At 40.7% G+C, this 24,454-nt stretch overlaps 1 protein-coding gene across 7 annotated transcripts in view; it reads right to left on the minus strand.

Moving 5' to 3' along the window:
• Window positions 1–24,454, minus strand: part of MET (MET proto-oncogene, receptor tyrosine kinase) — a 95,842-nt gene that overhangs the window by 35,803 nt on the left and 35,585 nt on the right. For all 7 annotated transcript variants that reach the window (XM_061373031.1, XM_061373032.1, XM_061373030.1 and 4 more), the window contains exons 6-12: window positions 13,459–13,593; window positions 11,892–12,065; window positions 5,920–6,080; window positions 4,112–4,214; window positions 3,768–3,904; window positions 1,192–1,356; window positions 155–254 (exon numbers count right to left, since the gene is read on the minus strand). In XM_061373031.1, coding sequence (XP_061229015.1) covers window positions 155–254; window positions 1,192–1,356; window positions 3,768–3,904; window positions 4,112–4,214; window positions 5,920–6,080; window positions 11,892–12,065; window positions 13,459–13,593 — 975 coding nt within the window. The remainder of the gene's footprint in view (window positions 1–154; window positions 255–1,191; window positions 1,357–3,767; window positions 3,905–4,111; window positions 4,215–5,919; window positions 6,081–11,891; window positions 12,066–13,458; window positions 13,594–24,454) is intronic.

A 24,454-nucleotide genomic window follows, 5' to 3' on the forward strand; every position in this document is an offset into this window, starting at 1 on the left:
TGCAGTGGAAACAGTCTGTGCAGGAAACACCAACATGTCGGTGGAAGCCCTGAAGTTCCAAGGCAAAAAGCAAGGTTTTTTGACTGCAAATTCTGTGCCATTCACTACACAAAGATGACAAGATAACAGACTGTCTTCTCCAAGACTGACTCACCACAGAGAAGTTCATTCCCAGTTTAGGTACAGTAATCACCATCTGAGGAAAGCACACTGAGTTCAAGTTGATTCCCTGAGCTGTGATTGTACTTCCACCGCTACGAAAGGTTGAAAAAAAAAAGGAAAAGGAAAAAGAAGATGAGTAGGATAATGATACATCTGCTATGATAATCTTAATTACAAATTATGTTTTAGAGTAAATGACAACATAAAGCCAGAATTAGGGATATATGGGGTGAATGCAAATACATGGCTCTTAGCAGTAAGCGTAAAGCCAGAATTAGGGATATATGGGGTGAATGCAAATACATGGCTCTTAGCAGTAAGATTATTTTTCTAGTAGACAAATTTTACACTTGCTATAACTACTAATCAAATACAAGAAAAAGAAAAATCATTTTTAAAATTGTGGCGTTACAGGATGTAAAACAAATGCATACATTTTAAAGGAGGGTGTATACTTGTGCTTAGCGTTTGCTAACTTACATAACTTACTGCTTTCAGCAGTGCTGAAAAAGGTGTCTTTTTTACTGCTGACATTTTTTTGGCAAAGGAAGATGGCTTGGATTAGAGCTACTGAGACCATAAATATGTCACTTAAAAACACACATATGCTACCATACATATATATTCATAATATTTATGTAGGCCTGGATTTAGACTGTTTAAAAATCATTTTGCTCTCCTGAGTCCTGCTAACTTGTCACATTAAATGATTTTCCTCACTCATCAGTGTGATGTCCAGACGCAGTGCAGGAAACACGGTTAGCTGTATCGTATGCATCTCAGCAGGACATCACAGGTACAGTCGGCAGCAGCTACGAGTTAAATCACATAAAGAAAAGAGGTGCCCTTCTCCCTTCTCCTTCACCTCTGAAAGGAAATGATCTGCCCTCTGCAACTGCACCATAATAGAAGCAATTGGCATGGCAGATAGAGATAAAAATGCAATTTCTTTTAATAGATTGCTGCACAGCGTAGCCATTCTTCTTTCATTCCCTACTTTTGTTATTCCTGTAATAAACTTTTACTCACCTAAGAAAAGATTTGGCCGGATGAATTTTTAAAACAACAGGGTCTTCTCTGTATGTGAAATGGGCGCTCGCGTCTCGAATGGCTTTGTCGATTCCTACCCTCACACGATATTCCTGGGGAATTCGTTGTGCCGGAGTGTAGCACTCCACAGTGCTCGCTGATACACTGGAAGGACAGAAAAAGGCCTGCTTGCCAGCATTGTAGAACATGTACTTGGTTTAAAGCACTGGCCTTCAGTGAGCCCCAACCTCTCCTAAGGATCCACTTCTAAAAACATGTCACTGAGACTCCCACTGGATGATTGTACTGCAACAAACAAGCATGGTGTGAGGGAGAAACAGCAACACTGCTTACGCTCAGGATTCATCCTAATTGGATTGACTGACACCTTGCCTACTGGAAGGTATTTCCCCAGTGCTTGTGACAGACACACCAGCCCCTGCACCCTGTAAAGCAGCTTCCAACCTGGAAAACAACAGCACACTCCAGGTTTAAGGAGAATGACTTGTTCTGCTGTAACCATGGGATAATGTCGTTCTCTTTCAAATCCACAAGGTTTACTCAGTGTTAAAAACCTCAAGAAAAGGTGCTGGAGGAGGATGAACCAGCATGTCCTGCCTTGGGGGCACCTGCTGACTGGGGGCGCTGCCAAGGGGTAGGCAGAAGGCAAGAAGAAGGGAGGAGAAGGTGAAAATTCAGGAAGAGCTGGCTGAACTCAGCACAGCAGCAGGGCCTCTGGGATATTTGCCTTTCCCTGTTTCTCTCATGCTTGGCCCTGGAAGTCCTCCTCCTACACTGATCTCAGTGGGTGAGTGGGCAGCAGAGGTGTGAAGCATATTGAAGTGCATGAAGTGTGGCTGCAGGGAGCAGAGCATATGAGAAGCAAGGATAACAACTGATTGGAGAAGCAAATGTAACTCTATCACCTGGTTTCATTGATTTGGGCCCCTCCAGGAGCCGTCCAAGTGGGGCCATCCTCCAGGGATGTGACAAATTGCCCCCAAATTAGAAGAAAGGGGCATTTACTGGCACTTCGGAAGCTTTCCAGGAAGGTGGGGTTTACCATGTGCTGTAGGGTTTAATGGCTTGTTCATATGTATCTGGAAGCTTTTTATCATATTTTAAAGGGAAAAATAAACCCTTGATCTTGTTGCCCTCAGAACTGTGGAAAGCTGACAGTTTAGGTAGAGAAATACCTGCCCTGAGAAACTGGCTAAGTCCTGTGTAGAACTCTCCAGGGCTGGTGAGAAAGAGGGGTGCTGGCAATGCTAACTGGATAAACCCCAACTACAGTTTGATACCCACAAGTCCACCTGACCAAAGCAGATGTCTGCCTCTGAGCTGGATGTCATCTCACCCCCACAGCAGACTTCTCACATGGATCAGACGAATGATTCCCTAAAGGTTTATATATTTATCCATTAGCTAACCAGCTGAAATGATGACATCAATAAATGCCATCCTAAACTATTAAGTAGCCATTGAACAGAAGTGCTGAAGATAGATCTTGTTAGTGATTAAATATCAGACTTGAATACCAAAATCCCCTTCTTGATTTAGTCAGTCTTAGCTGATTTGATCAAGAGCATACAATAAATCATCTAGCAGCAAAGAATAAAATTTATCTTTCCTGACTGAGTCTGATGTTAATAGGCTATTGCTTCCCCACATTCTCTGCAAGTGTGACGTTTCACCACTACGACTTTCATAATCATTAGAAGAGACCCAAAATTTAGAGGAATTGCTGGACATCCTCTTCCTGGAACACAGTGAGCAGGATTCTGCCCTTGGCCACAGAGGTGACAATTCTAGAGCCACCTTGCTATAGCTGAAAACACGACTAAGCAGGATTTTCTTCATGGTAGAACAGCTACCAAATTCAGAATGTTTCTCTGCCCATAGGAGAGAATACGTACTTAGTATTTAACATTTACATTCAGCTGGGATTGAAGTCATTTCCATACAGAGCATGTCAAAGATTCTCGACTGAGCTTCTACTGGATCCAGCACAGATCCACAAGAAATTCTGGCTTGATCCTCAAAACAATTTTACATACACCAGGAAAAGTCCCAAACTGACGCTGTTTTGAAGGCTGTTCACTGATAGTAGTGCAGAAATAACTGCTCATCTGCATGAGATCCACACTCCCACACTGGTCAGGTTTCCACAGAGCAAACCAGTAGGAAATGGTAACCTACACCCAACGGATACTCACTGGGAGCTGATACAAATGAGGGGCTGAGTGTATGGAAGTTGGGATGACAAAAATGATGGGAAATGGGCAGTTTCTAATCCATTAGACTGATTTTCTACTTCTCTATGCAACCTTTTAATAAGGTTAATGAAGGCTTCACGGAATAAACAAGTCTTCCAGGGAACTGTTGTTCCTTCTAGAAACCTTTCAGACACCCTAAATTCAGGATGTAATCCAGAACTGAAGGTTATTGCAGTATCATTTGTCCATTATGAAACACAAGGGGAGGACAGCAATGCATGTTTGTTTTTTTCTTACTCCAATACATTTTAATCAAGCCATTTCAATATCATAGGCATCACTTTTTAGTAAGTACCTTACCTTTGCAAGGTGCACAGCTTCTCACCAACAAAAATCCTTCTGTTTTTTCCACTGTTTAGGTATTTTCCAGATACAGTAAGCAATGTTCCTCCAGATTTGGGGCCATAGGTGGGAGAGATACTTGTTATTACAGGGTTCTGGGTGGGGTAAAAATAAGAACAGTGTTACATTATTTTCAAAATGTGAAGAGGAAGACTCTTAAAACATTTATTAGCGTTCCCATGAAGTAATAATAAAGCCAACAGGAATATAGAATTACCATACTGGATTGGACTCATGAGGAATCTCCTTCCAGTTAATATTGAAGCTAATTTTGACAACAAAGTTTGAATCATAGTACTCACCACATATGAAAATGTATTGAATAGCGTTTTGCCATGTCCAACAGAAACACTACTGGATATATTAAAACTTGGATTTTTTGCAGCGGGAACTGTGCATTCCAACCTTTGGAAAACAAGGAAAAAGATTGGATTACATCTTTTTTTCTGGCTTGATTTTCTGTATTAAAATAGCACCACTTTAAACTCGTAACAATGGAGGATCCATACCAAACAAATCATCTATCTATGTGTGTCAGGAACATTTCAGAAATAACAGCTGAAAGAACTGTGGTTGTTTTCTTTAATGCTAAATACAAACACTGTGGTGTTTATACTTGGCCAGAGAAAATAATTGTAGTGTATCAAATGCATTTTGGATAAAAAGAAGCATGCTAGAGAAAATAAATACCTCCCATTCAATGGCTGACTTGGTTTTTGGAATTTTCTTTATGTGCCAAATTTTGGCAGACAACGGGATTAGAAAAAAAATGCATCATATACACAAGTTTGTTGTATAAAATGTAGTATTACCAAAAATCAAACTTGAGCTTTTGTGGCAGCATGTGTCAATGTATTACGTTACATCTACAAAGTCTCACATATAGAATTACAGAATCAGCTAAGTTGGAAACGACTTTTAAGATCATCAAGTCTAACCATTACCCCAGGACTGCCAAGGCAACCACTAAACCATGTTCCTAAGGACCTCATCTACATGGTGTGTGAACACTTCCAGGGATGGTGATTCCACCACTTCCCTGGGAAGACTGCTCCAGTGCCTGAGCACCCTCTCTGTAGATAAATTTTTCCTGATATCCAATGTAAACCTTTCCTGGTGCAGCTTGAGGCCATTACCTCTTGTCCTATCACTTGTTACCTGGGAGAAGAGACCAACCCCAACCTCACTACAACCTCCTTCCAGTTGTAGAGAGTGATAAGGTCCTACCTGAGCCTTCTCTTCTCCAGACTGAACAACCTCAGTTTCCTCAGCGGTTCCTCATAAGACTTACTCTCCAGACCCTTCACCAGCTTTCTTACCCTTCTCTGGCCCCGCTCCAGCACCTCAATACCTCTCTTGCAGTGAGCTGCCCAGAACTGAACACACAAGCTAGTCTGCTTAAATAATATTGTTTGCATTAAGACTTCAGAACAGCAGATGGGAGAGTGCTTGGTACTTCTGCAGGGTGACCTTTTCGCTGTTATGTATGTGAAAATCAAGAAGCTGTGCCATGATTTGCACACTGCTTTGGTAGTAGTCACACCCTTTGAACTGAGAGAGGATGTTCACTGAATCTCACAACCTGCATAACCTCTGTCTTAAATTTAAGCCATTATCCCACTGTCTCAAATACTTCTTTCTTCTTTCTGAGAAGGAGGAGGAGTGGTGCAGCTGAGGGTCACAAGCCTCTGGATGACGAAATACCTGCATCTTCTCACATTTCTCTCCAGCAGCTTCACCGATCAGGAAGACGGAGGTGACATAACTGAGCCCAGCGGGATCCTGGCCAAAGGAACCTGCCCCCTTTTCAAACCTTTGAATAGTTTAATTCTTGCCAGCTCCCACAGATGTTGAACAGCATTTTGCAGACAAACCAGAAAAAGCTGCTGTAGGAGCTATCAGCATTAACTAGATTTATTTGATCTCCATTTCGAGCCCTTTTTTTCCTGGGGAGCTTATCAAACCAATCAAAAGGGCTTGTTTCCTGTTTGAAATCTCAGGATGAGATGACACTTATAGACTTAATGTTTATATTGAAAATACATATAGAAAATCCATACCATATAAAGAACATCTGTATAAAGGGAAATTCTTATTTGAGGTTTCTTACTTGTTTTTGTTACTAGATTTTGCTTCCAGGGCACAAATTTGTCCTCCGATGTGTACTGCTGTATTTTTCAATTCAAATCTACTGTTTTTGCTGAATCCAAAGTCCCATCCACACAGCGTCAGTTTTGTCCCGCCTTCTAAGGGAGCGCTGCTCGGGAGAATCTGTTAAAAAAATATTGTGTTAGTTAAATCAGGTTTTCTTGAACTTCAAATGAAGTTAAAGAATGTGCAAAGGAATAATTTTAGAAAAGCATTTCTTCTGGTAGACTATGTCCTACCATTCATCTTAATTGTTCTTCACCTTCCATTTGTCACATTATGAGCTTTCCCTGACAGTGGCAATAAATAACAAAACCTATACTAGAAAGCTTTGAAGGATAGTGTTTAGGGGCACTGGACAAGCTGTGCATTGTAACAGTCTTTTAAATCCTACCATTCTTGTCTTTCACATCTTATTTTTGGCATGTTAAACATACAACGTACTTATTTTTTAGAAGCTGAATGCTGAACACAAAAGAGCCCCAAAATGACCATTTTTTGTCAGCTTGATAAAAGTCAGGTTCAGAGTGAAGTAGCTTCAAAGACACCATAATCCGATATCGCATTGGCTGTGATAAAGTTAACGTTACTTCTGCTGTTCTTTCCTTAAATCTTTTACATTTGGTCACCTCTAATGCTGAGGTAAAAATAAACCACCCCTCAGAAACACAGAGACAATCTACAAAGGAAATGCTTTTTTTTTTTGTATATTGTAAATTGTCCTGTAAAATATAACAATGGTGGGAAAAATGTAGGAACACTACAGAAGTCTTACAAAACTCAGCCAAAGTACTGGTCAGTACTGCCATTAGAAAAAATAAAATGAAAAAGACATTGGTTCAGGGTTTATAGGGACTTTTAACAATACTGCTTAATTCTGCAAACATACAAGTACCAGTGGACAAACAACATAGAATGAAAGGCTGAACTTATACTTGTGGCCATAGTGCCTAAATGTCTTCAACTTAATGCTTTAGTGATACTAATTTTTCCCCTAAAATGCAATACAGCTGTGCCTTTCAAAGGAGCCGACTTAATTTTCAAGCTGAAAGGAAAGTGTTTGAGAGATACTTGGCTATTATTTCATCTGGAAATCCAGTAAGACAGCACATTTCTTTTCAACTCTCTTGCAGCTATACTTCAAGACACTTACAAATGAACTATTGTAGATAGAAAGGCAGCTGAAGAATACTTCAAAAGAATTATACCATATATTCAATATAGGGAAATTTACTGCCCCCATTAGAAACCAGACAAAGAGTCTGATCCAAAATGCACTGAAGCCAGTAGGAATCTCTCCCATTTTAATGAGCTTTGAATCAGTTCTCAATAAGCAGAGAAGAGGGAACCTATGCAGGAACAGTACTTTTGCACAAAACCCATGAAAAGGCAGTGACGCTTGCACAGCCCCCTGACACAGCACTGCAGCCAAGAGCAAGCAGTAAGTACCCCATGGAGTCTGTGCTATTCCCAACTTTAACTTTCCCTTATTTCTTTGGGTTTTTTTCTTCAAAATCTGGATTGACTTCAGATCCCAGTTTTCCACTTTGCCTAATATCTCAGCACACTATCTATTTTTGGAGTAACAAAACCCGAGCAGAAACTGAAATTGCTCTGTGGGGGTACAGGATGTCTCGATGTTTTGTACAATAATGCACTGACGTGTGGTATTTGAAGAGTTTGAAATGTAATCCACAAGTTAGCAAAATAAGGGCATTAAAATCAGGCTTCATTAAGCCATACAGAATAAAAAACAAAGGCACTAAACTGGTTTGGAGTGATCTTACCTGCCAAAAGAGACTTGTGATAGCAGCCCATGTGCCTTAACTGAGGGAGAGTAAATGTATTTACTACATTCTGCCAGCAAATTTAGGAGGCAAGACCTCTAAGCAGAGTTTTCTAAGTGCACATTCTGCAGAAATACCCCCAGTGTTTTATTCATATCTTTTGTTCCATTTGTTCTGTACAATGAAACCTCTGACAGTTAAATGAGATTTCCCAGACTTGTTCTTGGGAGTTTACAGGAATGAATACTGAACCAATAGAGAACCTCCTGGACTTTGAACCAAGGTATACATAGGCATCTTCTGTGCACTTATATTGCACAGGAAGTAGCAGAAAGTAAGCAAAACCCAAATCAGTTATAAATGCTATGAAATTCAGGGTACAAAAGCTCCCCATAGCAAGGAAACTCCACTGATAACATGGAGCAAGTCCTGCTGCGAGGCCTGCCATTCTGCTTGTCCCTGCTGCTCTCTGGACTTTAAGGCTAATAAAGTTAACTTTTCTTTTTCCTTTTGGAAAAAATTAAAGCATTGTATTTTGCTTTAGTTTATGTTGACAGCCATTATGCTAATATCCACTCACATACTTTATAAATTGTTGGAAGAAAGTATCTATTTATTCAAGTTTCATCAGCCCGTTCATTTTAATTAAGAGGCAGGAACATGTACAATGCCACATGTGAAATTTCCAGCAAAACCTCCAATCTAAACAGGCAGCAGAAGGCCTGATGTTCTCGATATGTCTGAGACGAAAGCCAGCTAAACTGACTGAATTTAAAAACAGAAACAAACCATGGCAGATTTTTGACCACAACAAAGAATCAAAAGGGAGACCAATTTATTTCTTCTTACATACCGTTCACCTTTCAGCGTGACCTGAATGCTGCAGGCAGATGCCTGCAATTTGTTCCAGCAACAAGTGATCTTCGAGGAGACTCCCTTGAGTCCCCCACCTCTCCTCTAGCACTGCTTGCCCAGTCTGACAAAACACGCCTTGCTGTTGGCAGAGGTGATGGGAGGGGGGTACAGTGCCAAGGTGTGGGGTGGGAGCCCATGTCCCGGTGCCAGCCCTGCTGTGCTGTCAGTAGCTGGGCGATGCCTGGGCAGAGTCCTTTAGTGCAGGGCTGCTCCCCGCCACCCATGGCTCCAAGGAAAGTGCTTAAAGTAGGGCAGAGAGACAAAGGTCTCCACAGGAGGACACTGGGTTTCTTCTCTGCCATCACTCCTGAGATGAAAATCCAATTATTTTTTTCCACTGTGCACTACCTTGTGCAATAACCTGTGAAAACTTTGTTGAAGACTTTAGCTAGCTAATGTCCACAGGACCAGACCCCTGGAGAAGATCTCTGTTTCCCTCAGGTTAAAGCGATCATATGACATATCTCAAGCAATCTCTCCTTCTGAAAGCTGCAAAATATTAGGGAGAGGTTCAGACTGAATTTCAGATACTATGCAAAGCAGGTCATCCTCTGTTTGTTAGGAACAAAACAAGCTTGTTTCTCATATTTTATACATATGGGTTTAAAGACAGATCAGAAGATGATGAATAATCTGTTTTATTTTTTTTTCAGTAATCATGTTAAATGTCATGGTCCAGTAGAGCATGAAATCTGTTTTAACAGCAGCAATCCAAAGGGATTTAAGTACTCAGCTGCATTTTTTCCCTTACAAGCCTTCTAGAAGCAATTTCTACCAATGTGAGCATGCTGTAATTCAAGATTCACTTTAAGATCCATCAGTGCCACAGATGCATATTCATTACAAGGGCAGACTGGACTTGGCAGGGCTGAGCCACATGGGGAAGGGGAGCACCCACTGCCCCACATCCAAAGCATGCTCCCCTGGATGAGTCCTTGTCCACCCAGCAACTGCACAGGGATGCAGAGGTGGCCCTGGGGACTCACCTCTTCATCTAGGCACCTCCGCATAGGTTCCAGGCACTTGGTTCTTAAAACTGCTGAGTGCACAGACTCATAATTGAAATTAAAGAGGGCTATATGAGCTCAGCACCTCTGAAAATCAGAAAATAAGCAGTTCAGAGCCTTAGCAATCTTTTAGGAGGCACAGCAACATCCAGCCATTGCTGGAAAGTTTTGCCAAGAAAAAAACGTTAAGGGATGCTGCTTGTGCTTGAGCGCTTGGGCAGACAAAACAAGCTGTGCAGGATGGGCAAGTCGCTTGGGCCTGCAGAAGTCTTCAAAAATGTATCAGGACTAACCCTCAGTGTAGCCCTTTGAATTAGTTTCATTCAAACTAAGGCCAGAAATGACTATTTGCTCATCTAATACGGCCTTTTGAAAGAAACATCTTCTTGTATGAGGGAAAAGTAAACTATTCACATTCTGCATTAGCAATTTTTTTACATCTCCTTTGCCCAAAGGTAAATGGCAACAGAAGGCAAGGCAAACACACACCCCCCCCCCTTTCCATCTCTTTTATGTTTGATTTCTATGATGTTTCACTGTTCATTGAATCTTGCCTGTGTTAGTCCTAAATTTCACATCTGAAAGGTGAAAACAGAAAAGAAAAAAACAACCCATACACATGTGTTTCTAGGTTTGTTTCTAGATTATTAGCTGCTGTGCCTGCCTGCTCTTTAGAAAGTTGTTGTACATAAAATCATCTGCCTGGTTGGAAGAAATACATGATTCTTAAAAAAAACCAACCCTTTTCTCTCCCTTTCTCTCTGAGATTTTAGCACATCAAACTTCCCATTTATAAGCTGTATGCCCATAAAGGAAATCTATTTTTAACTACATGTTGTAGGTTAAATGAACTAACAAAAGCAAATGGGTATAAATGCTACCAGCAAGTTTAATGCTTGTCTTTCCCTCAGTTTTCTGGTCTGTTAAGTGCCCCACAAGCCTGCACCTTCACAGCTCTGTCACACTTCACATGGGATGATTCGGTTACACGTACAGCCGGCCGGTATGAATCCTGCATTAACCGTAGCTAAACTAAAACAGGATTGCATCAGCACGGCCCTCAGCTCATCCGTGCGGCTGTGTTCTTGCACAGCCTCGATGGGCTTTGGCTGGCTGGCAGCAGCCTCCTGCTGTCCCCTGTCCCAGGGGTGCACCTACAGGCTCGTCCCCCTCAGTGGCTGGGGGTTCCCCCCATTGGACTGAGAAGCCAAGGAGGGAAGTTAGGAACAAATATCTCCCCCAGGGTGGTGCTTTGATTGACTGCTCTGTCACAGAGCTGAGGTAGGGCATAGAGGGACTTTTCCCTACACCACACTTTCCTCCAGCACTGGAGCTGCATCAGGATGGAAGAGCAGCAGGGCTGGAGATCTCCTGTGTTAGGTCATGATGTGGCAGTTGTGGGTGGGAAATGCTTGCCTCTGCCTCCTCCCTTTGAGAGGGTTCTGAAAGGAAGAGTGCTCCTTTTTCACTGGCCTTTCCAATCAGATCCCTGCCAGGCTGGCTCAGACCCCTGCTGTTTCCCCCCTGTAAATGCTTCACAGGGATAAGGCTCCTGTGGCAAGCCAGGATGCTCAGACAGACCTGCCCACCACAGAATCATAGAATGGTTTGGGCTGGAAAGGACTTTAAAGATTATCCAGTTCCAAACCCCCTGCCATGGGCAGGGAGAGCTGATCAGGTTGCTCAAAGCCCCACTCAGCCTGGCCCTGAACACTGCCAGGGGTAGGGCAGTCACAACTTCTATGGCAACCTGTTCAGTGACTTAACACCCTCACAGTAGAGTTTCTTCCATATATCTAATGTAAAACTACCCTCTTTCAGTTTAAAGCAATTCCCCCTTGTCCTATCACTACCTGCTCTTATAAAAAGCCCCTCTCCAGCTTATAGATCAGCTCCCTCAGGCACTGGAAGCTGCTGTAAGGTCTCTGTGACCCTTCTCTTCTGCAGGCTGAACAACTCTAGCTCTCACTGCCTGTCTTCACAGGAGTGGTGCTCCAGCCCTCTGAGCATCTTCTTGGCCCTCCTCTCATGAGCAGCTGAGCCCACCGCACTCAGTAAGAGCATGCCCATCCAGCCAAAGGCTTTATGGATGCTATGTCCAAGGGGAAGTCAAGGAAAGTAGACACTTCATTTATCATAACTGCGTAGAAATACAGAGAAAATGTCCTCAGAGCACAGACCGCATTCTTCCTTCAAAGATAAATATGTGAAGTCCCCCGTTTTACCTCATAAACTTTAGGCAAGCAGGTCTCCTGGGTCCAGGTGCCGCTGGCGCAGGCGGCAGACCGGAGGCACTGCTGGCCACACCAGCCACACTCCATGAAGGGAGGTGCCAGCAGGCACTGACTGCAGGACCTGAAGTGATGGCAGCCTGGCCCCTTCAGTGGGATCTTTGTTACCTGTAGATGGAAAGACATGATGCACAGATCCTCTAAATACATACACTAAGTGGCAGAGAGAGTCTCTTTTTATGCAGTGCGCCACGGTGCTACTCAGATTTCAGATGTGCAAGCCACGGTTCAAATTCTCTTTAGCTCAGTAATTATAGGATCTTATAAGTAATTTAACTGACATGATTTTAAATTCGCTTGGGAGAAACCCTAAAGGCATCTTACTGTTATATACAGTTACTACCAGCATCTGGTGTTTACAGCAAGATAGCATTTTTTGCTGATGGAAAAAGAAAATAGCAGTGTGCTCCTCCCAGTTCTGCATTAGTTCTTGGAAAAAACAGTGTATCTCAGTGTGCCTTAGTTCATATATTTGTAAAAATAGGCATGATGGGAATTTCAACCTTGTCAAGGCTGTATTAATGTCTGTGACGCATTTCCAGCATGTGACTGCCCATGTACTTGTTTTTTAACACTTATAATAAACCCCCCTATATTATACCTAAAATAGGAATTAAAATGTATATTATTTAAGATATAAGGCTATTCATGATAACAGTTATTCTTAATAGATAACAATTACTTTTAGTCAAAATATTAAAATCAGCAATTACTACATAAGTACATCATACTTCACACCTCAGTCCATTCCTTGAATTTATTTTGGACATTTTCTTGAAGATTACTCTTGTAAATATCTCATACATTTCTAATAAATGATTAATAACCACCTTTACTAATGGCTGATGTATTTCTGTAAATTCCTATAGAACTCAAGAAGTCAAATTATTGCTTACGATTATGGTTTAGATTATCTGTAACATTATCTGCTGATGTTTTAAACCTATTCTACAATGCATATCTACTTCTGACAATAGTGTATTTGTGACAGCTCTTCATCTTTTATTAACCCTTTGCAGACTACATGCTAAAGCAATTTTCAAACCTTACTATGAACACTGACTCCCCATTTTAAACAAACCCAAGTAACTCTTGCACACATACCCCTCCTTCAAAAGTTATGATGTTCTGACACAAACCAACAAAAGCCAGGAAACTGTGAGCACCATTCTTTTCTTAAGCCATTGTGTGTTTCTTTCTTTACAAGCACTCGAATTATGGACAGGGTTTCAGCCTTAAAATTTGCATTTCCTGACTTTTGTTGGTTTATATCACAGCTCTTACATTATTTAAACATTTCTTGATATTAGGCTATCGGTTTGTTTAACTGGGGGGAATAATCCTGGAGGAAACTTACCCCTCCAATGTTCCCAAGGGAATGGCGCGGCTGGGAGGATGCAGAGCATAAAGCAGCAGCGTGAATAGTTGCTCTTACTGAAAGTTGCTGTTCTGAAGGCAAGTTTCCACAGTGCACAGAAGGGTTAGATTATGAACCACTCACCTTTTTCCCAGTCACTACCAGGGTATAGCCATCATCTGCTAATGAATTCTTGACGACAACTTGGGGAGAGACGGGGTGGGAGTCAAGCTGAAAGCTGACATGTGGAGCCGTGGGTTCTGAACGGGAAACCACTATCTAAGCAACAAAGAAATTGGGAAAGTCAGCAGGCAGTGTGTGACACAAACGCATGCTGCTCAGTGGTCTCGCATTCCTACCACTTCTCTGCTTGCATAAATTACTATACATTACATTGCATAATATTTTGCATAATGTTCCATCATGATCTGATTAAAGAGCTATAAAATCTACTTTATTTAACACAGCAAAATCATGGCTGTTGGAGGATTCTCAAAATACATTGTATCTATTAAAATATGAAGGACTCATTGCATGTTTTCTAGTCTTTAATTTCAGGTATTTATAAATCAACCCTAAAAAATGAAGATGGGTCACTTAGCCCTGTGCATTGAGGAAAGAAGAATTTTATCTACAAGGTCAATTTAAAAGAATCTTAAAACTCCAGGCCTTCAAAAGTCAAAGGTATTTCCATTTGTTTTCACTTTGGTCCTTCAGTTTGAAAAGTAAAGTTTACCTTGTGTTAACCGTATCTGGTCTTGATGCACGTGGGGCCATTAGAATGCAAACCTATGGCAGGCACAGGTCACCACTGTGAGCAGCACTAAAGAGCCAGAAATACATGGAGCTTGATTCCCAGAGATGGTGAGGTGGCTGTTGCTGTAGGCAAGCTCCTTGCAAAATGTGGCTGGGCACCTTGAGGTCTGGGTCCTGCTGGTTTCTGCAGGAGCCAGGTGTCCAGGACAGAGTGCTCAAAGCACATCTTAAATGACAGGGAGAGCTGGAGACTTCTTTGGAAGATGCTCCAAAATAGGAGCCTAATTTAGTTGTCCTGAAGCTCCTTTGCAACAGCCTTCTCTCTCTCTCAACTTTAGGAGATCTTAGGGAGATTAGTCACACCAGCATGAAATTCCCCAACTAGTCATCTCTCTGCATCTTGAGTTACCTAAATACTTCTGAGAATTTGGGCCTACTCCTGCAAACACACGCTTAACTTTACTACTGTAACTTTGTTGACTTTAATGGGATGAGTCATGGCTGTTAAACAGAGGCATAAAGCATCTGCAGATTGGGGTGGATATTTGATAGTGAGATTTTATAGGCTTGTGCCTGTGATCCAGAAGGATGCGCACCCAAATGTGATAGCATCAGGCAACAAAGGCAGAGGATTGTTTACATGAGCGAAGATCATGTTCATGTTTCAAAAGCTGAATCATGTGTAGTTTGCTTAAGGACTTTAGATAATCAACATTTGCTGAGATTGAATGGGGTTCATTATTTAAAAAGATTGAAGCCATTCTGGAAATAACTTGTATGTCAAATGTTTAATTTTTCACTATAATGAAGCTTTTCTTTTGACTGTGAAGGCAGCATCAGAACAGCTAGGACATTGACTTACATGATTTCACTGGCTTTTCATACTGCCAAGGTCTTTCAACAAAATCGCGAACTCCAAAACGAATTAGAGATGCTGTAATTACAGCTGATGTTTTGTTGTAATTCAAGACTTAAATAAAATATATGAGGAATTAATTCATGGCAATAAGTGCTTCACATCCCAGAGGTATTTATAGTTTGGTGTTACAAGAGGCTTTTCTTTTTCTTCAAAATGAACCTGGCTTTTTTTAAAGACTGCTACAAGCTTGTCTCAAAGTACAGAAAGTGAAGCTTTTTGAAATCAATAAGGTGTGATCATTTTGGTGACACAGAAGTATGGTCTCTCACTCAGTGTATTAGGGCATGAGCTCTGTTTTTATATTCAGGACAATGAAAAATAGAATGGACTGCAAAGCTGCATGAAAAAACGTGATTAATGTTGGCATTATGAGGAGAGGTAGCACCACAGCTGCAAATACCTTTTTCGTTGATCATTAGCCATGTCTCATCTCGAATACCCACTGCTATAAAATGCTAAGAATTCTTTTCTATCATTAATCCAGGCTTCCTCTTATTGCCAAGCATTCTTTCTGATTGAGCCACAGTGTTAACCCTTTAAACATATCTACATTGCAACCTCAGAGCAGTGCATAAAAATCTGGATCCTATCTCTACAATCTTGGAAAAATTATTCGGTACTTTAAACACTGACTGACCTTTATTGTACTGAGGCTGATAGTCAAATCACCTGCTCAAAGATCAAGTAAAAAAGACTCTGACCTTATGACACACACGGAGCTCAAATTACAATTCCTAACTCATTTGGGACTATGGATAAAAGTTCCTGTTTGCTACCAGCCTGCAGTGCTGCCATAACAGATACTAGATGCAAAAATGCTCTTTTTGGTCTATGTAACACTCCATTTTTTGCACCATCAGACCAGTCTTTGAAATTCTATCCTACCCTAATCCAACATAATCTTGAAGAAAAAAAAGCAATTTGAAGACAGCTTCTACAGCAGGAAGAAGAGGCTACTTAGGACTTCATAAACCTCTGATTTTTATTGCTTGGGACTGAACTAGTATGCATACAGTGTGGCTTTAATCTACCATGGACACACTATCATACACGGGCTACTTCTACCATGGAAATGCTTCAGTAGTACAGAAGTGTTTCTCTTTGCAAAGACTGTAAAGTCCTGATTTAATTTTCTGCTTGTTCAGTTTTGGTTTTGTTTCTTTTTTTGGGGGTCGTGTTGGGGTTTCTATACATTTTAATAATTAATTTAATAATCAAACATTTTCCAGAGCATCAGAGAAAGGATATCTACATGCCTGCACTCAGGCAGCTAGGAGAGAGGGAAGGTCTTGCACAGCTAAATAACTGACCAAAAGAGAACAAGCAGGTGTTAGCAGTAAATGGCCAAGCCTTGCAATAGTGAGAAGTCAGCAGATGCGTTCTGCAAGGTATCTGTGTCAGGAACTCTTCAACATATTCATAAATGAGTTGGAAATGTCACTGAGCATCCAGTGACAAATTTTTCTGATGATCTGAAGGTATTCAAGGTGATAAGAATGATAACAGACTATGAAGGATGGCAGAAGGACTTTACAGGACAGCATGTCAAGGCAATAAGATGGCAGCTAAAATACAGTGAAGACGAATTTAAAGTGGTATATGATAGATAGTTCCATGAAAACATCATCTCACTGCTCAGCAGCTGTCAAAAAAAAAAAAAAAAACCCAATAAAACCCAAACAAAGAAAAGCTTAGGAATTATTGGAAAAGGTTTAGAAAACAAATCAGGAAACATCCTGATGTCATACAAATTCATGTCTTGCCTAAACCATGAATTCTCTGTGCAGTTCTGGCTGCCCCATGACAAAAGGAGTATGTTAAAATGGGAAAAGGTTCAGATGATGACAAAAGTGATGCAAAGATAATAAAGATGATGAAAAGGCTATAATGAACAACTGAGTAAGGGTAGGTGTGGAAATGATATGAAAAAGGCATACGGAATCATGTGGGTAGAGACTATCTACTCTCATCTAATAAAAGTACTAAACACCATCAAAAGGCAAAAGTGAGAGTCATGTTCAAAGTAAACAAAAGAGTAAGACTTCCTAGCAATGTGTGATGACCTATGGGGACTCCTTGCTGAAGGATGTGAATGCAAGAGGGAAGGGGATGCATTCAAAGGGAAACTCCACACGTACATGGAAACCTGTACACGTATCCTAAACAGACAAAACCCAATAGCTCAGGAAACCCCCAGAATGGAAAGTAGTTGGAGGCTTGAAGCAGAAGGTATTACATATGTTGCCTTGGTCACTGGGCATCCACTTGTCACCACTGCTGGAGGCAGAGCACTGAACTAGATGGACCTTTCGTTTAAACCCATGTGGCTCTTCTGATGTTCTTACAAATAGCTCTCCTGAGAATTACATTCATTACCAGTAACTACAACCACGTCCTTCTCAAAGCAAACATAATAATGTCCCTCTGAGAGAAAACCAAACAAGTATTTGGTCTTTCAACATAGCTCAAAGCACTTCCGTGAAGGTAACAGTTAGTTAATAAATATATTAATATTCTTTATATTTGAAGTCAGTGATCACTTAGTTCCATGAGTATGAAAATAATTCATTTCAGTATTATTTCATTGCCATCATCTAGTATTGATGTTTAGTAACAAGACTTGACTTTAGGTTTGTTTATGCATAATATAGCAAATTAAGACTGCAATAACCTGAGTCAAAAAACAGCATGCAACAGCTTCTTCTAAAAATCATTCTGGTGCTCAGTTCTGCTAGTCAGCAGGATTGAATTACAAATGTTATTGTCTACATGTTGAAATACCTTCTGCAAAAATGAGAGACTTTCTAAAATCAATCCCATCTAAGTATCATATTGTTATTTTTTCCCTGGATGTCTGGCAGGTGTATGCCATTACCCAGCAAGAGATAGGCTCAGGGTTAGCTTTATTGTGTAATGCCTCCAGTGAGCTGGGATATGCAGCATAGCCTTGCAAAGGGCACATATGTAGCTCTCTAAATGCAGTATATCATTCTAATCCATGGAGAGTATAATGGATCTCCTCTGAAAAGTGTAAGCTTTACTACTCAAACTGAATATTAAAACATGTGTGCTCTCAAAACAGTTATCTGGCACCAGGTGTTAATTTTAATGTGATGATATGGATTTTGCATTATGCAATATTTGATGGGTTTTTTTTCTGGCAGCATCAAGATACATTCTTTACCACAGAAAGAACTGCTATTACAAAACTTTTAAAAGTTAAGCTATAGATATGAAATGTTACTTATCAAGAGTTTGACAGTTTTCTGTTTGTTTAAAAACGACAAAGTGGGAAGGACTGCAACATTCCTATAAATGCACATATGCACAGTTTGCATTTAGCCTTAAATAGGTCAGACTGCCAGTATTGAAAAGCCAAGGGAATTGCTGGACCACAGAGGAAGGACAGCAGCGAGCACTGAGGACAACCTTTGTAATGACTCCATGGGCATCCCACCACTCCTTCCTCCTGCTGGCTCTGTAAGGCTTAAGGTCCACGCTCACGCATTTCTTAACCTCCTTGCACTTGCTTCCAACATGTCACTTGCTTGCCACTTGCACTGGTGTGTTTTGCTATGACTACACTTGTCTAGTGGGACAGGAACTAAATCAAAAGAAGTTTGATCATTTTGAAGGTAGAAATGGCTCCCAGTACACTATGATATAAACTGGATCTGAACAACCATGCTGAAAGTTGCAAAGCTCTGTACTTCTTTGCTCTGTATCAACACGTTTTGCTGATAGGAACCATGGCTTTGAGCCTTGATTCCTGGAGTGGTGAGGACTTGTCACTTTGCTGTTTCCAAGAGGAGAGCAATGCTGAAGGCTTGGCTCTCTTCCTGCTCAATTCTGGGTGAAAGCTTTCCAAGCCTTGACTGCAGTTACAAATAAAAAGAAGATGTGATTATTTTTGTCTGTACTAATTTTTGTTGCATGCATTACGTTCCCTGGCATGTAATCTATGAAAGAAGCTATGACACATGCTAATTTCTCTCTTTTCAGAGAAATGAGATGTGTGTTAAAGTTTGTTGGTCGTGATGGTGTTTGTTTTCAAGTGTTCCTAGGAAATGAATGTGACTATCAATTGTTCTGTCTACTTCAATGTGAAGCCAACAAGTTGAAGCTCAGTGTGTGAAAACTTCCTAAAGCATTGAGCTGTGAGCTCCCTGTCCCTATTCCTCATCAGACAGAATCAGAGGCACCAAATGAAATTATAAGGCAGCAGGTTAAGGAAGCTCTTCATCTTTCAAAGCAGGACGAAACTATGGAAGACATTGTCAAAGCTGACCATGGAGGTCAAAACGATAATTTCAAAAAACAGTAAGCAAAATGCATGGAAAAGAAGTCCATAAAGAACTATCAAATGCCAGATATGGCTACAATTTCCAGCTCAGGGAACCTCTGGGCCACTGTGTGCCAGAAGCAGGAGAGTACTGGGAGAAGAATCACTGTGTGCTTTTACATGCCTCATACCTCTCCTTTACCCATCCTAGCCCCTGACAGAGAAAGGAATAACTGCTCCTTGAACCTTTATTCTAACCCCATACATCCTTTCTCAGCTAAAAATCTGGCTTAAAAAAAAAAAAAAAAGGAATATAATTGCTTCCTAGAATAAGGCTTATGATTCTCTATTGTTTCATGTCTAACAAGTGCAGAGAGGCCCTGAGGAGGGCAAGTAGCCTGCTGCGTGACATGCTCTACTCCAGCAAGGCCTGTCTGTGCCATCATGCTTTGGTTCTCGTGCCCTAAGCCATTTTCAGTCCAGAATCTGTTGAGACATGACAGTGCATTACCATGTTTTGCTAACACTTGGCTTCACAGCCAGAGCTGGCTCATATCCAGCTAGATTGGACACGACTGCCGCCAGAATGTGGCTGACGGCATCTCACGGAGTATGTATGCCCATGGGAAAACCCTTTCCTTACTTCCAGAAGCAACTGATGGCTGTCCTACTGACCCATGAAGATGAGAGGGCACATGGGGGAACTCCTCACTCCACATGCGGCCTAGTGCTGCCCCACTGTGCACTGAGTTTCACTGGTATAGTCAAAAGGATGGGATGGCCCTGCTGTCAGAATTGCATCCAAAGAGAGTGGTTGCCCACAGTAGCTGTAAAACGCAGAGTGGAAAGTTCTCTATGAGGAGGATAGAGAAGTAGGTGCTCTGCTTGCACCAACAAGCAGTGCATTTGCTTGGCCTTTACCTTCAAGCATAGGGAGCACATGCAGTGTTCTGCTTCCAGGCACAGCGTTATGCTGAAAACCAGCTTCTGCACATGTGAAGGGCATCGATCTCTTGTTCATTAAGGCCAGACCAAATGTGAGCTTTTCAGAATAAATCCTGCAAAACTTTCCCATATCCCACTCTCCCCAGAGCTATCAGAAAGATTTCCCCTTCCTGAAGAACTTTGCTCTTTTCTTCATAACTCAAAAGTCACTCTCTGAAATAATACCAAGCTTCAGACGGGGGTTGGGGGTTGGGAAATCACACTGGCACTGAGCAAAACCAGAAGATACTTTATCTCAATGTATCATGGGGGGTTTTATTTTACAAACCATAATTTCACCAAATTCTGCCTGGTACTGAAAGTGTCTTTTGCAGTTGTGAGTTGTATTCACAGCACGGCTCCTTTGGCTTGAGCAGAGCAAGGCTGCTCTACACCAGCTGAAAATCTGATTCGTCAACTATAACAGTGTGACTGGGTGCTGTTTTCTAATCAAATAACCACTGTGAAATACCTGATTCACTTTGCACCCAACAGCTGTACGTTCAGTCTGTGTTCCCAGTCACACTCTGAAAACAAGCACAATAAGAAAGGCTGAAACAGCTGCAACTTCTCAACAGAAAAAAAAGGGGGGGGGGAGCAAGCTTGTTGTCAGGCTCCAGCTTAGGAAGGAAGTAAAACCATTTTTCTTTTCTGTCTCACGCATGTCAGCTGTCTTAGAAAAAATATTACTGCTCTGTTTTGTAACAGAAACTACACAATATTTGGTAAACTACATACTCCAATCTATCCATGGCCAAATACAGATTTAACATTTCTGATGGAGCCAAAATATGCTCAGTATGTCAATGGGCTGCAATTACTCTCCAGGAGAGCTTTGGAATTCACCTCCTGGCCCCAATTATCCTCCTTAAAAGAACTCATGAATCTTCTGTATTTGGACCATCCACATTGATTTTATTTTAGTTTTAGATTTGGGATGAAAAAAAACAAACATTTAGTGAAGGAGGTTGTATTTCCTTTCCAGTATTAGTGCTTTCCAGAGCTGTTTAAGTGAATAATTCTATTCAATCGAACTAAAAGTGCAAGAAGAAAACAACAGGTGACTAAAAACATACCTGCTTTTGCATTCTGAATATTACTGGCTCCTCAGATTACTTCTTTAAAATAAGTGGAATATAGGTTATAGTCTGAGCTGGACCTTTAGCACAGTTTTGATGGCTAATGCCCTAAGTTTCAGTGGAAATACTCGTAAAGATAGGAATAATTAACTGTAATATGTCTCTAAATACTTCAAAATTCCAGAATCAGGTAGCTGTCATCTATAGAAAGAAAACCTCTGTTCTCATAAACTACATGCTAAACCTTCTGTTGACTTTTGCAGCAATGCTATGCTATAGTCATGTGGTAAAGAGAGAAAAACGGATGGAGATGGAAATAGAGACAGATCAGGGGGCAGTAGGAAGGCAGAAAGTGATGAACAGAAGAAATGCAAAAGGAGATGGAAGGATGGCAAGAAAAGGGAAAGAGAAGAAGGAGAATCAAGTGGTTGGCTGGTAATCATGTATAAGCAAGAATATGAGAAACGTTTTCAAATAGATTTCTCCAGGTCCAGTAGCAGTAGCTTGCTGCTGCATCCACTGGCTGCTACAGCACCGGCTCAGAGCTTCAGTTCAATTTTGGTGACATGACCACTATGTTTTAAATGTCTCCCCCCCCCCAGTGTTTCATAACAATTAAAGGAAACCCTAAATTAAGACAGCAAAAATGTGAATTAAATGTTCATTACTTTCACCAAGCTGCTTCATATTTGGGCACTTCAGGGTGCAGTTGTCAGAGACAGAGCTACTGTACTACTATTTCTTCTAATCTCATGGATGACTGCTAATGCTGAAATTGATGTCACAAGCTAAATTGTCTAAATATGGCGAGGTTTGGTATTTCAAAGAGGATACAAGATAAACTGAATTCACTGGAAGGGCTGGGCTTATTTTCTAATTTTAGAAACCTATATATGAATACTTTTTTCATTTGCTTTCAAATAGTTGGCATGAAAAATTGTTCGCAAGATGTTAATACAGTATAACCAGTTTTAAAACAGGTTCCCTGATAGAATTTTGCAGCTAGTGTTCTCTGAAAGCACACCTATCTGAAGAGATATAGTTAACTCTGAAGAGGTGCAAGTTACAAGGAGACTGCACTGGAAAATGTATTATTTGCATGTATAAACAGCTGAAAATATGAGTGCAAATGACTGTGCAAAAGTGAGGTGCGTGAAAAGGGAAAACCTGAGGCTTCTTTGCAATATGCTCCAGCAGATTTGTGAATGAAACAAAAAAGAACATCATTACGTTTCTTTGCCGAAAACGTGAGGAAGTGTTTGGGGATATCTTTTTGATAAATTAAGTCACTGTTAGATTATCCTGATTTTTTTTAACCCATTATACTTCAGTAATGGTTGTTTAATAGCTCAGTTCTTAATGATCTCCATCTCATTGCAGTTAATAGCTATATTTCCATAGAAACACTGCAAATCTGCTTTAGTTGGGCATTTGTTAATGAACATGTTTGAAAGCATTTCCTAGATAACTATTAGTGAAAAAAAAAGAAAAGATTTAATGTAAGTGAACATTGAGTTCTGAAAAAAAGCTGTGCCTTCTGTATGCTATAGACCTGTAGCATTTCCAAGATCATTTAAAGGCAAAACAAGTATTAACCTTTTTATTTGGAAGTAGCCTCATCAAAGGTAGTCATTATGCTTATTCTCCTGCTGGCTTCACCAAACCCTCAAAGAGCGAGCTCCTACTTATTACAATATGAGCCCAATGCTGACTTCCCCCTGTAGCTCAAGCTAATCTATTTCAATGATGAGAATACTTCTGCTAATGGCAGTATGCAGTTTACACAACAGCCTTTCTTTTGATCTGTAACTGAACCTGGAATGGGAAATGTATTCTGGAAATATTTTAATTGTTCCTTGAGTTAGGCAAATATCTGAATGAAGTGTGTGGTGCAGGATTTGAATGAATAATTTAGAGAATGCTACAGATAAAAACAATGATGCATAATGCTGCCTTATGCTCTCCACCAAACCTCCCTAAAAGTTTTGTGACAGCCGAGAAGAAATGCTGTAAGACAGTAGTTATTAACTGTATTTTGTAGATAAGGAAGTGGCTTCATAAAGGTTAAACAAATTGCTTGTGTTTGCTGTATGAGCCAGTTATCTATATTTAAGAACAGAGCATAGGCTGGTCCTGTGTTCAGTATGTAGATTTGAGCATTTGGCTTTCCTCCACTGAAGATGAACTGCAGATTAAAGTTATGGTAGTCATAACTGAACGGGAAGTTCAGGTAAAATTGGCATGGTTGTCACTGAACATTTTATTAAATTCTTATCTTTTAGGGGAAAAAAGAATTATTATTTTCTCCAGTTCTTCATCTGTCCTTTACGGTAAATCACTTGACCTCCTTCCCTGCAGGAGCATTATGGATTTGCATTATGGGGCAGGTTCTGTGTCCTGTCTGTACAGGAGATAGAGATGGAGGTGTACGACACCCTTTGTCCAGAAAGGGTGCATATACTGGGGACAGTAGGTAACCCTACTTACAGGAATGAGCAGAGGCCTGAAAATCTAAGACACACTTAGAGAAACTTGAAAGTAGGTAGAAGAGTCACAAATCTCAATTCTACAGATCTGAGTCACAGGCTATGGGTACATTAGCAACTAATTTGGTGCCAGAGGAGTAGATGAGTACATAGAAGCAAGTAATGCTGAGGCTCCTGCTTCTACATTATAAGCCGTCTTAGCATTTTACACTGAACTAGATTTAATTTGATCCTCTAGACTAAATGACCATATGAAGTGTATATCTGAAGCTGTTTGAAGAATCAGGCACTGTTCTGCCCCATCTAGGGTTGTAGTGTATTTTATGCGTATCCAAGACAGAGCTTTTAGTTTAGTTTCCTTTGAAAGAAATCTGGTTTGTATGGACCAAAACTGCTCTGTGAACTGAACCAGCTGGACTCAGTGGAGATCATGGTAGAATTTGCTCCAAAACCATGTTTCAAGCCACAAAGCCCATATAAATACTTAAAATCAGTGTTCTATTAGGCACTTTGTTTATATTCCAGAAGCTGTTTCAATTTCAATTTTCTAATACCCTGTTAAACTGGGCTAATACTGCTCCTCACTTACCACCATCCTGCTGAACTCTAGTATGTATTTTTATTGTGAAGGTGT

The sequence above is a fragment of the Neopsephotus bourkii genome, unplaced genomic scaffold, assembly GCF_033783945.1.
Source record: "Neopsephotus bourkii isolate Nb327-2 ecotype Australia unplaced genomic scaffold, CSIRO-AGI_Nbou_v1 NB_1624, whole genome shotgun sequence".
In the NCBI taxonomy this organism is placed as follows: domain Eukaryota; kingdom Metazoa; phylum Chordata; class Aves; order Psittaciformes; family Psittacidae; genus Neopsephotus; species Neopsephotus bourkii.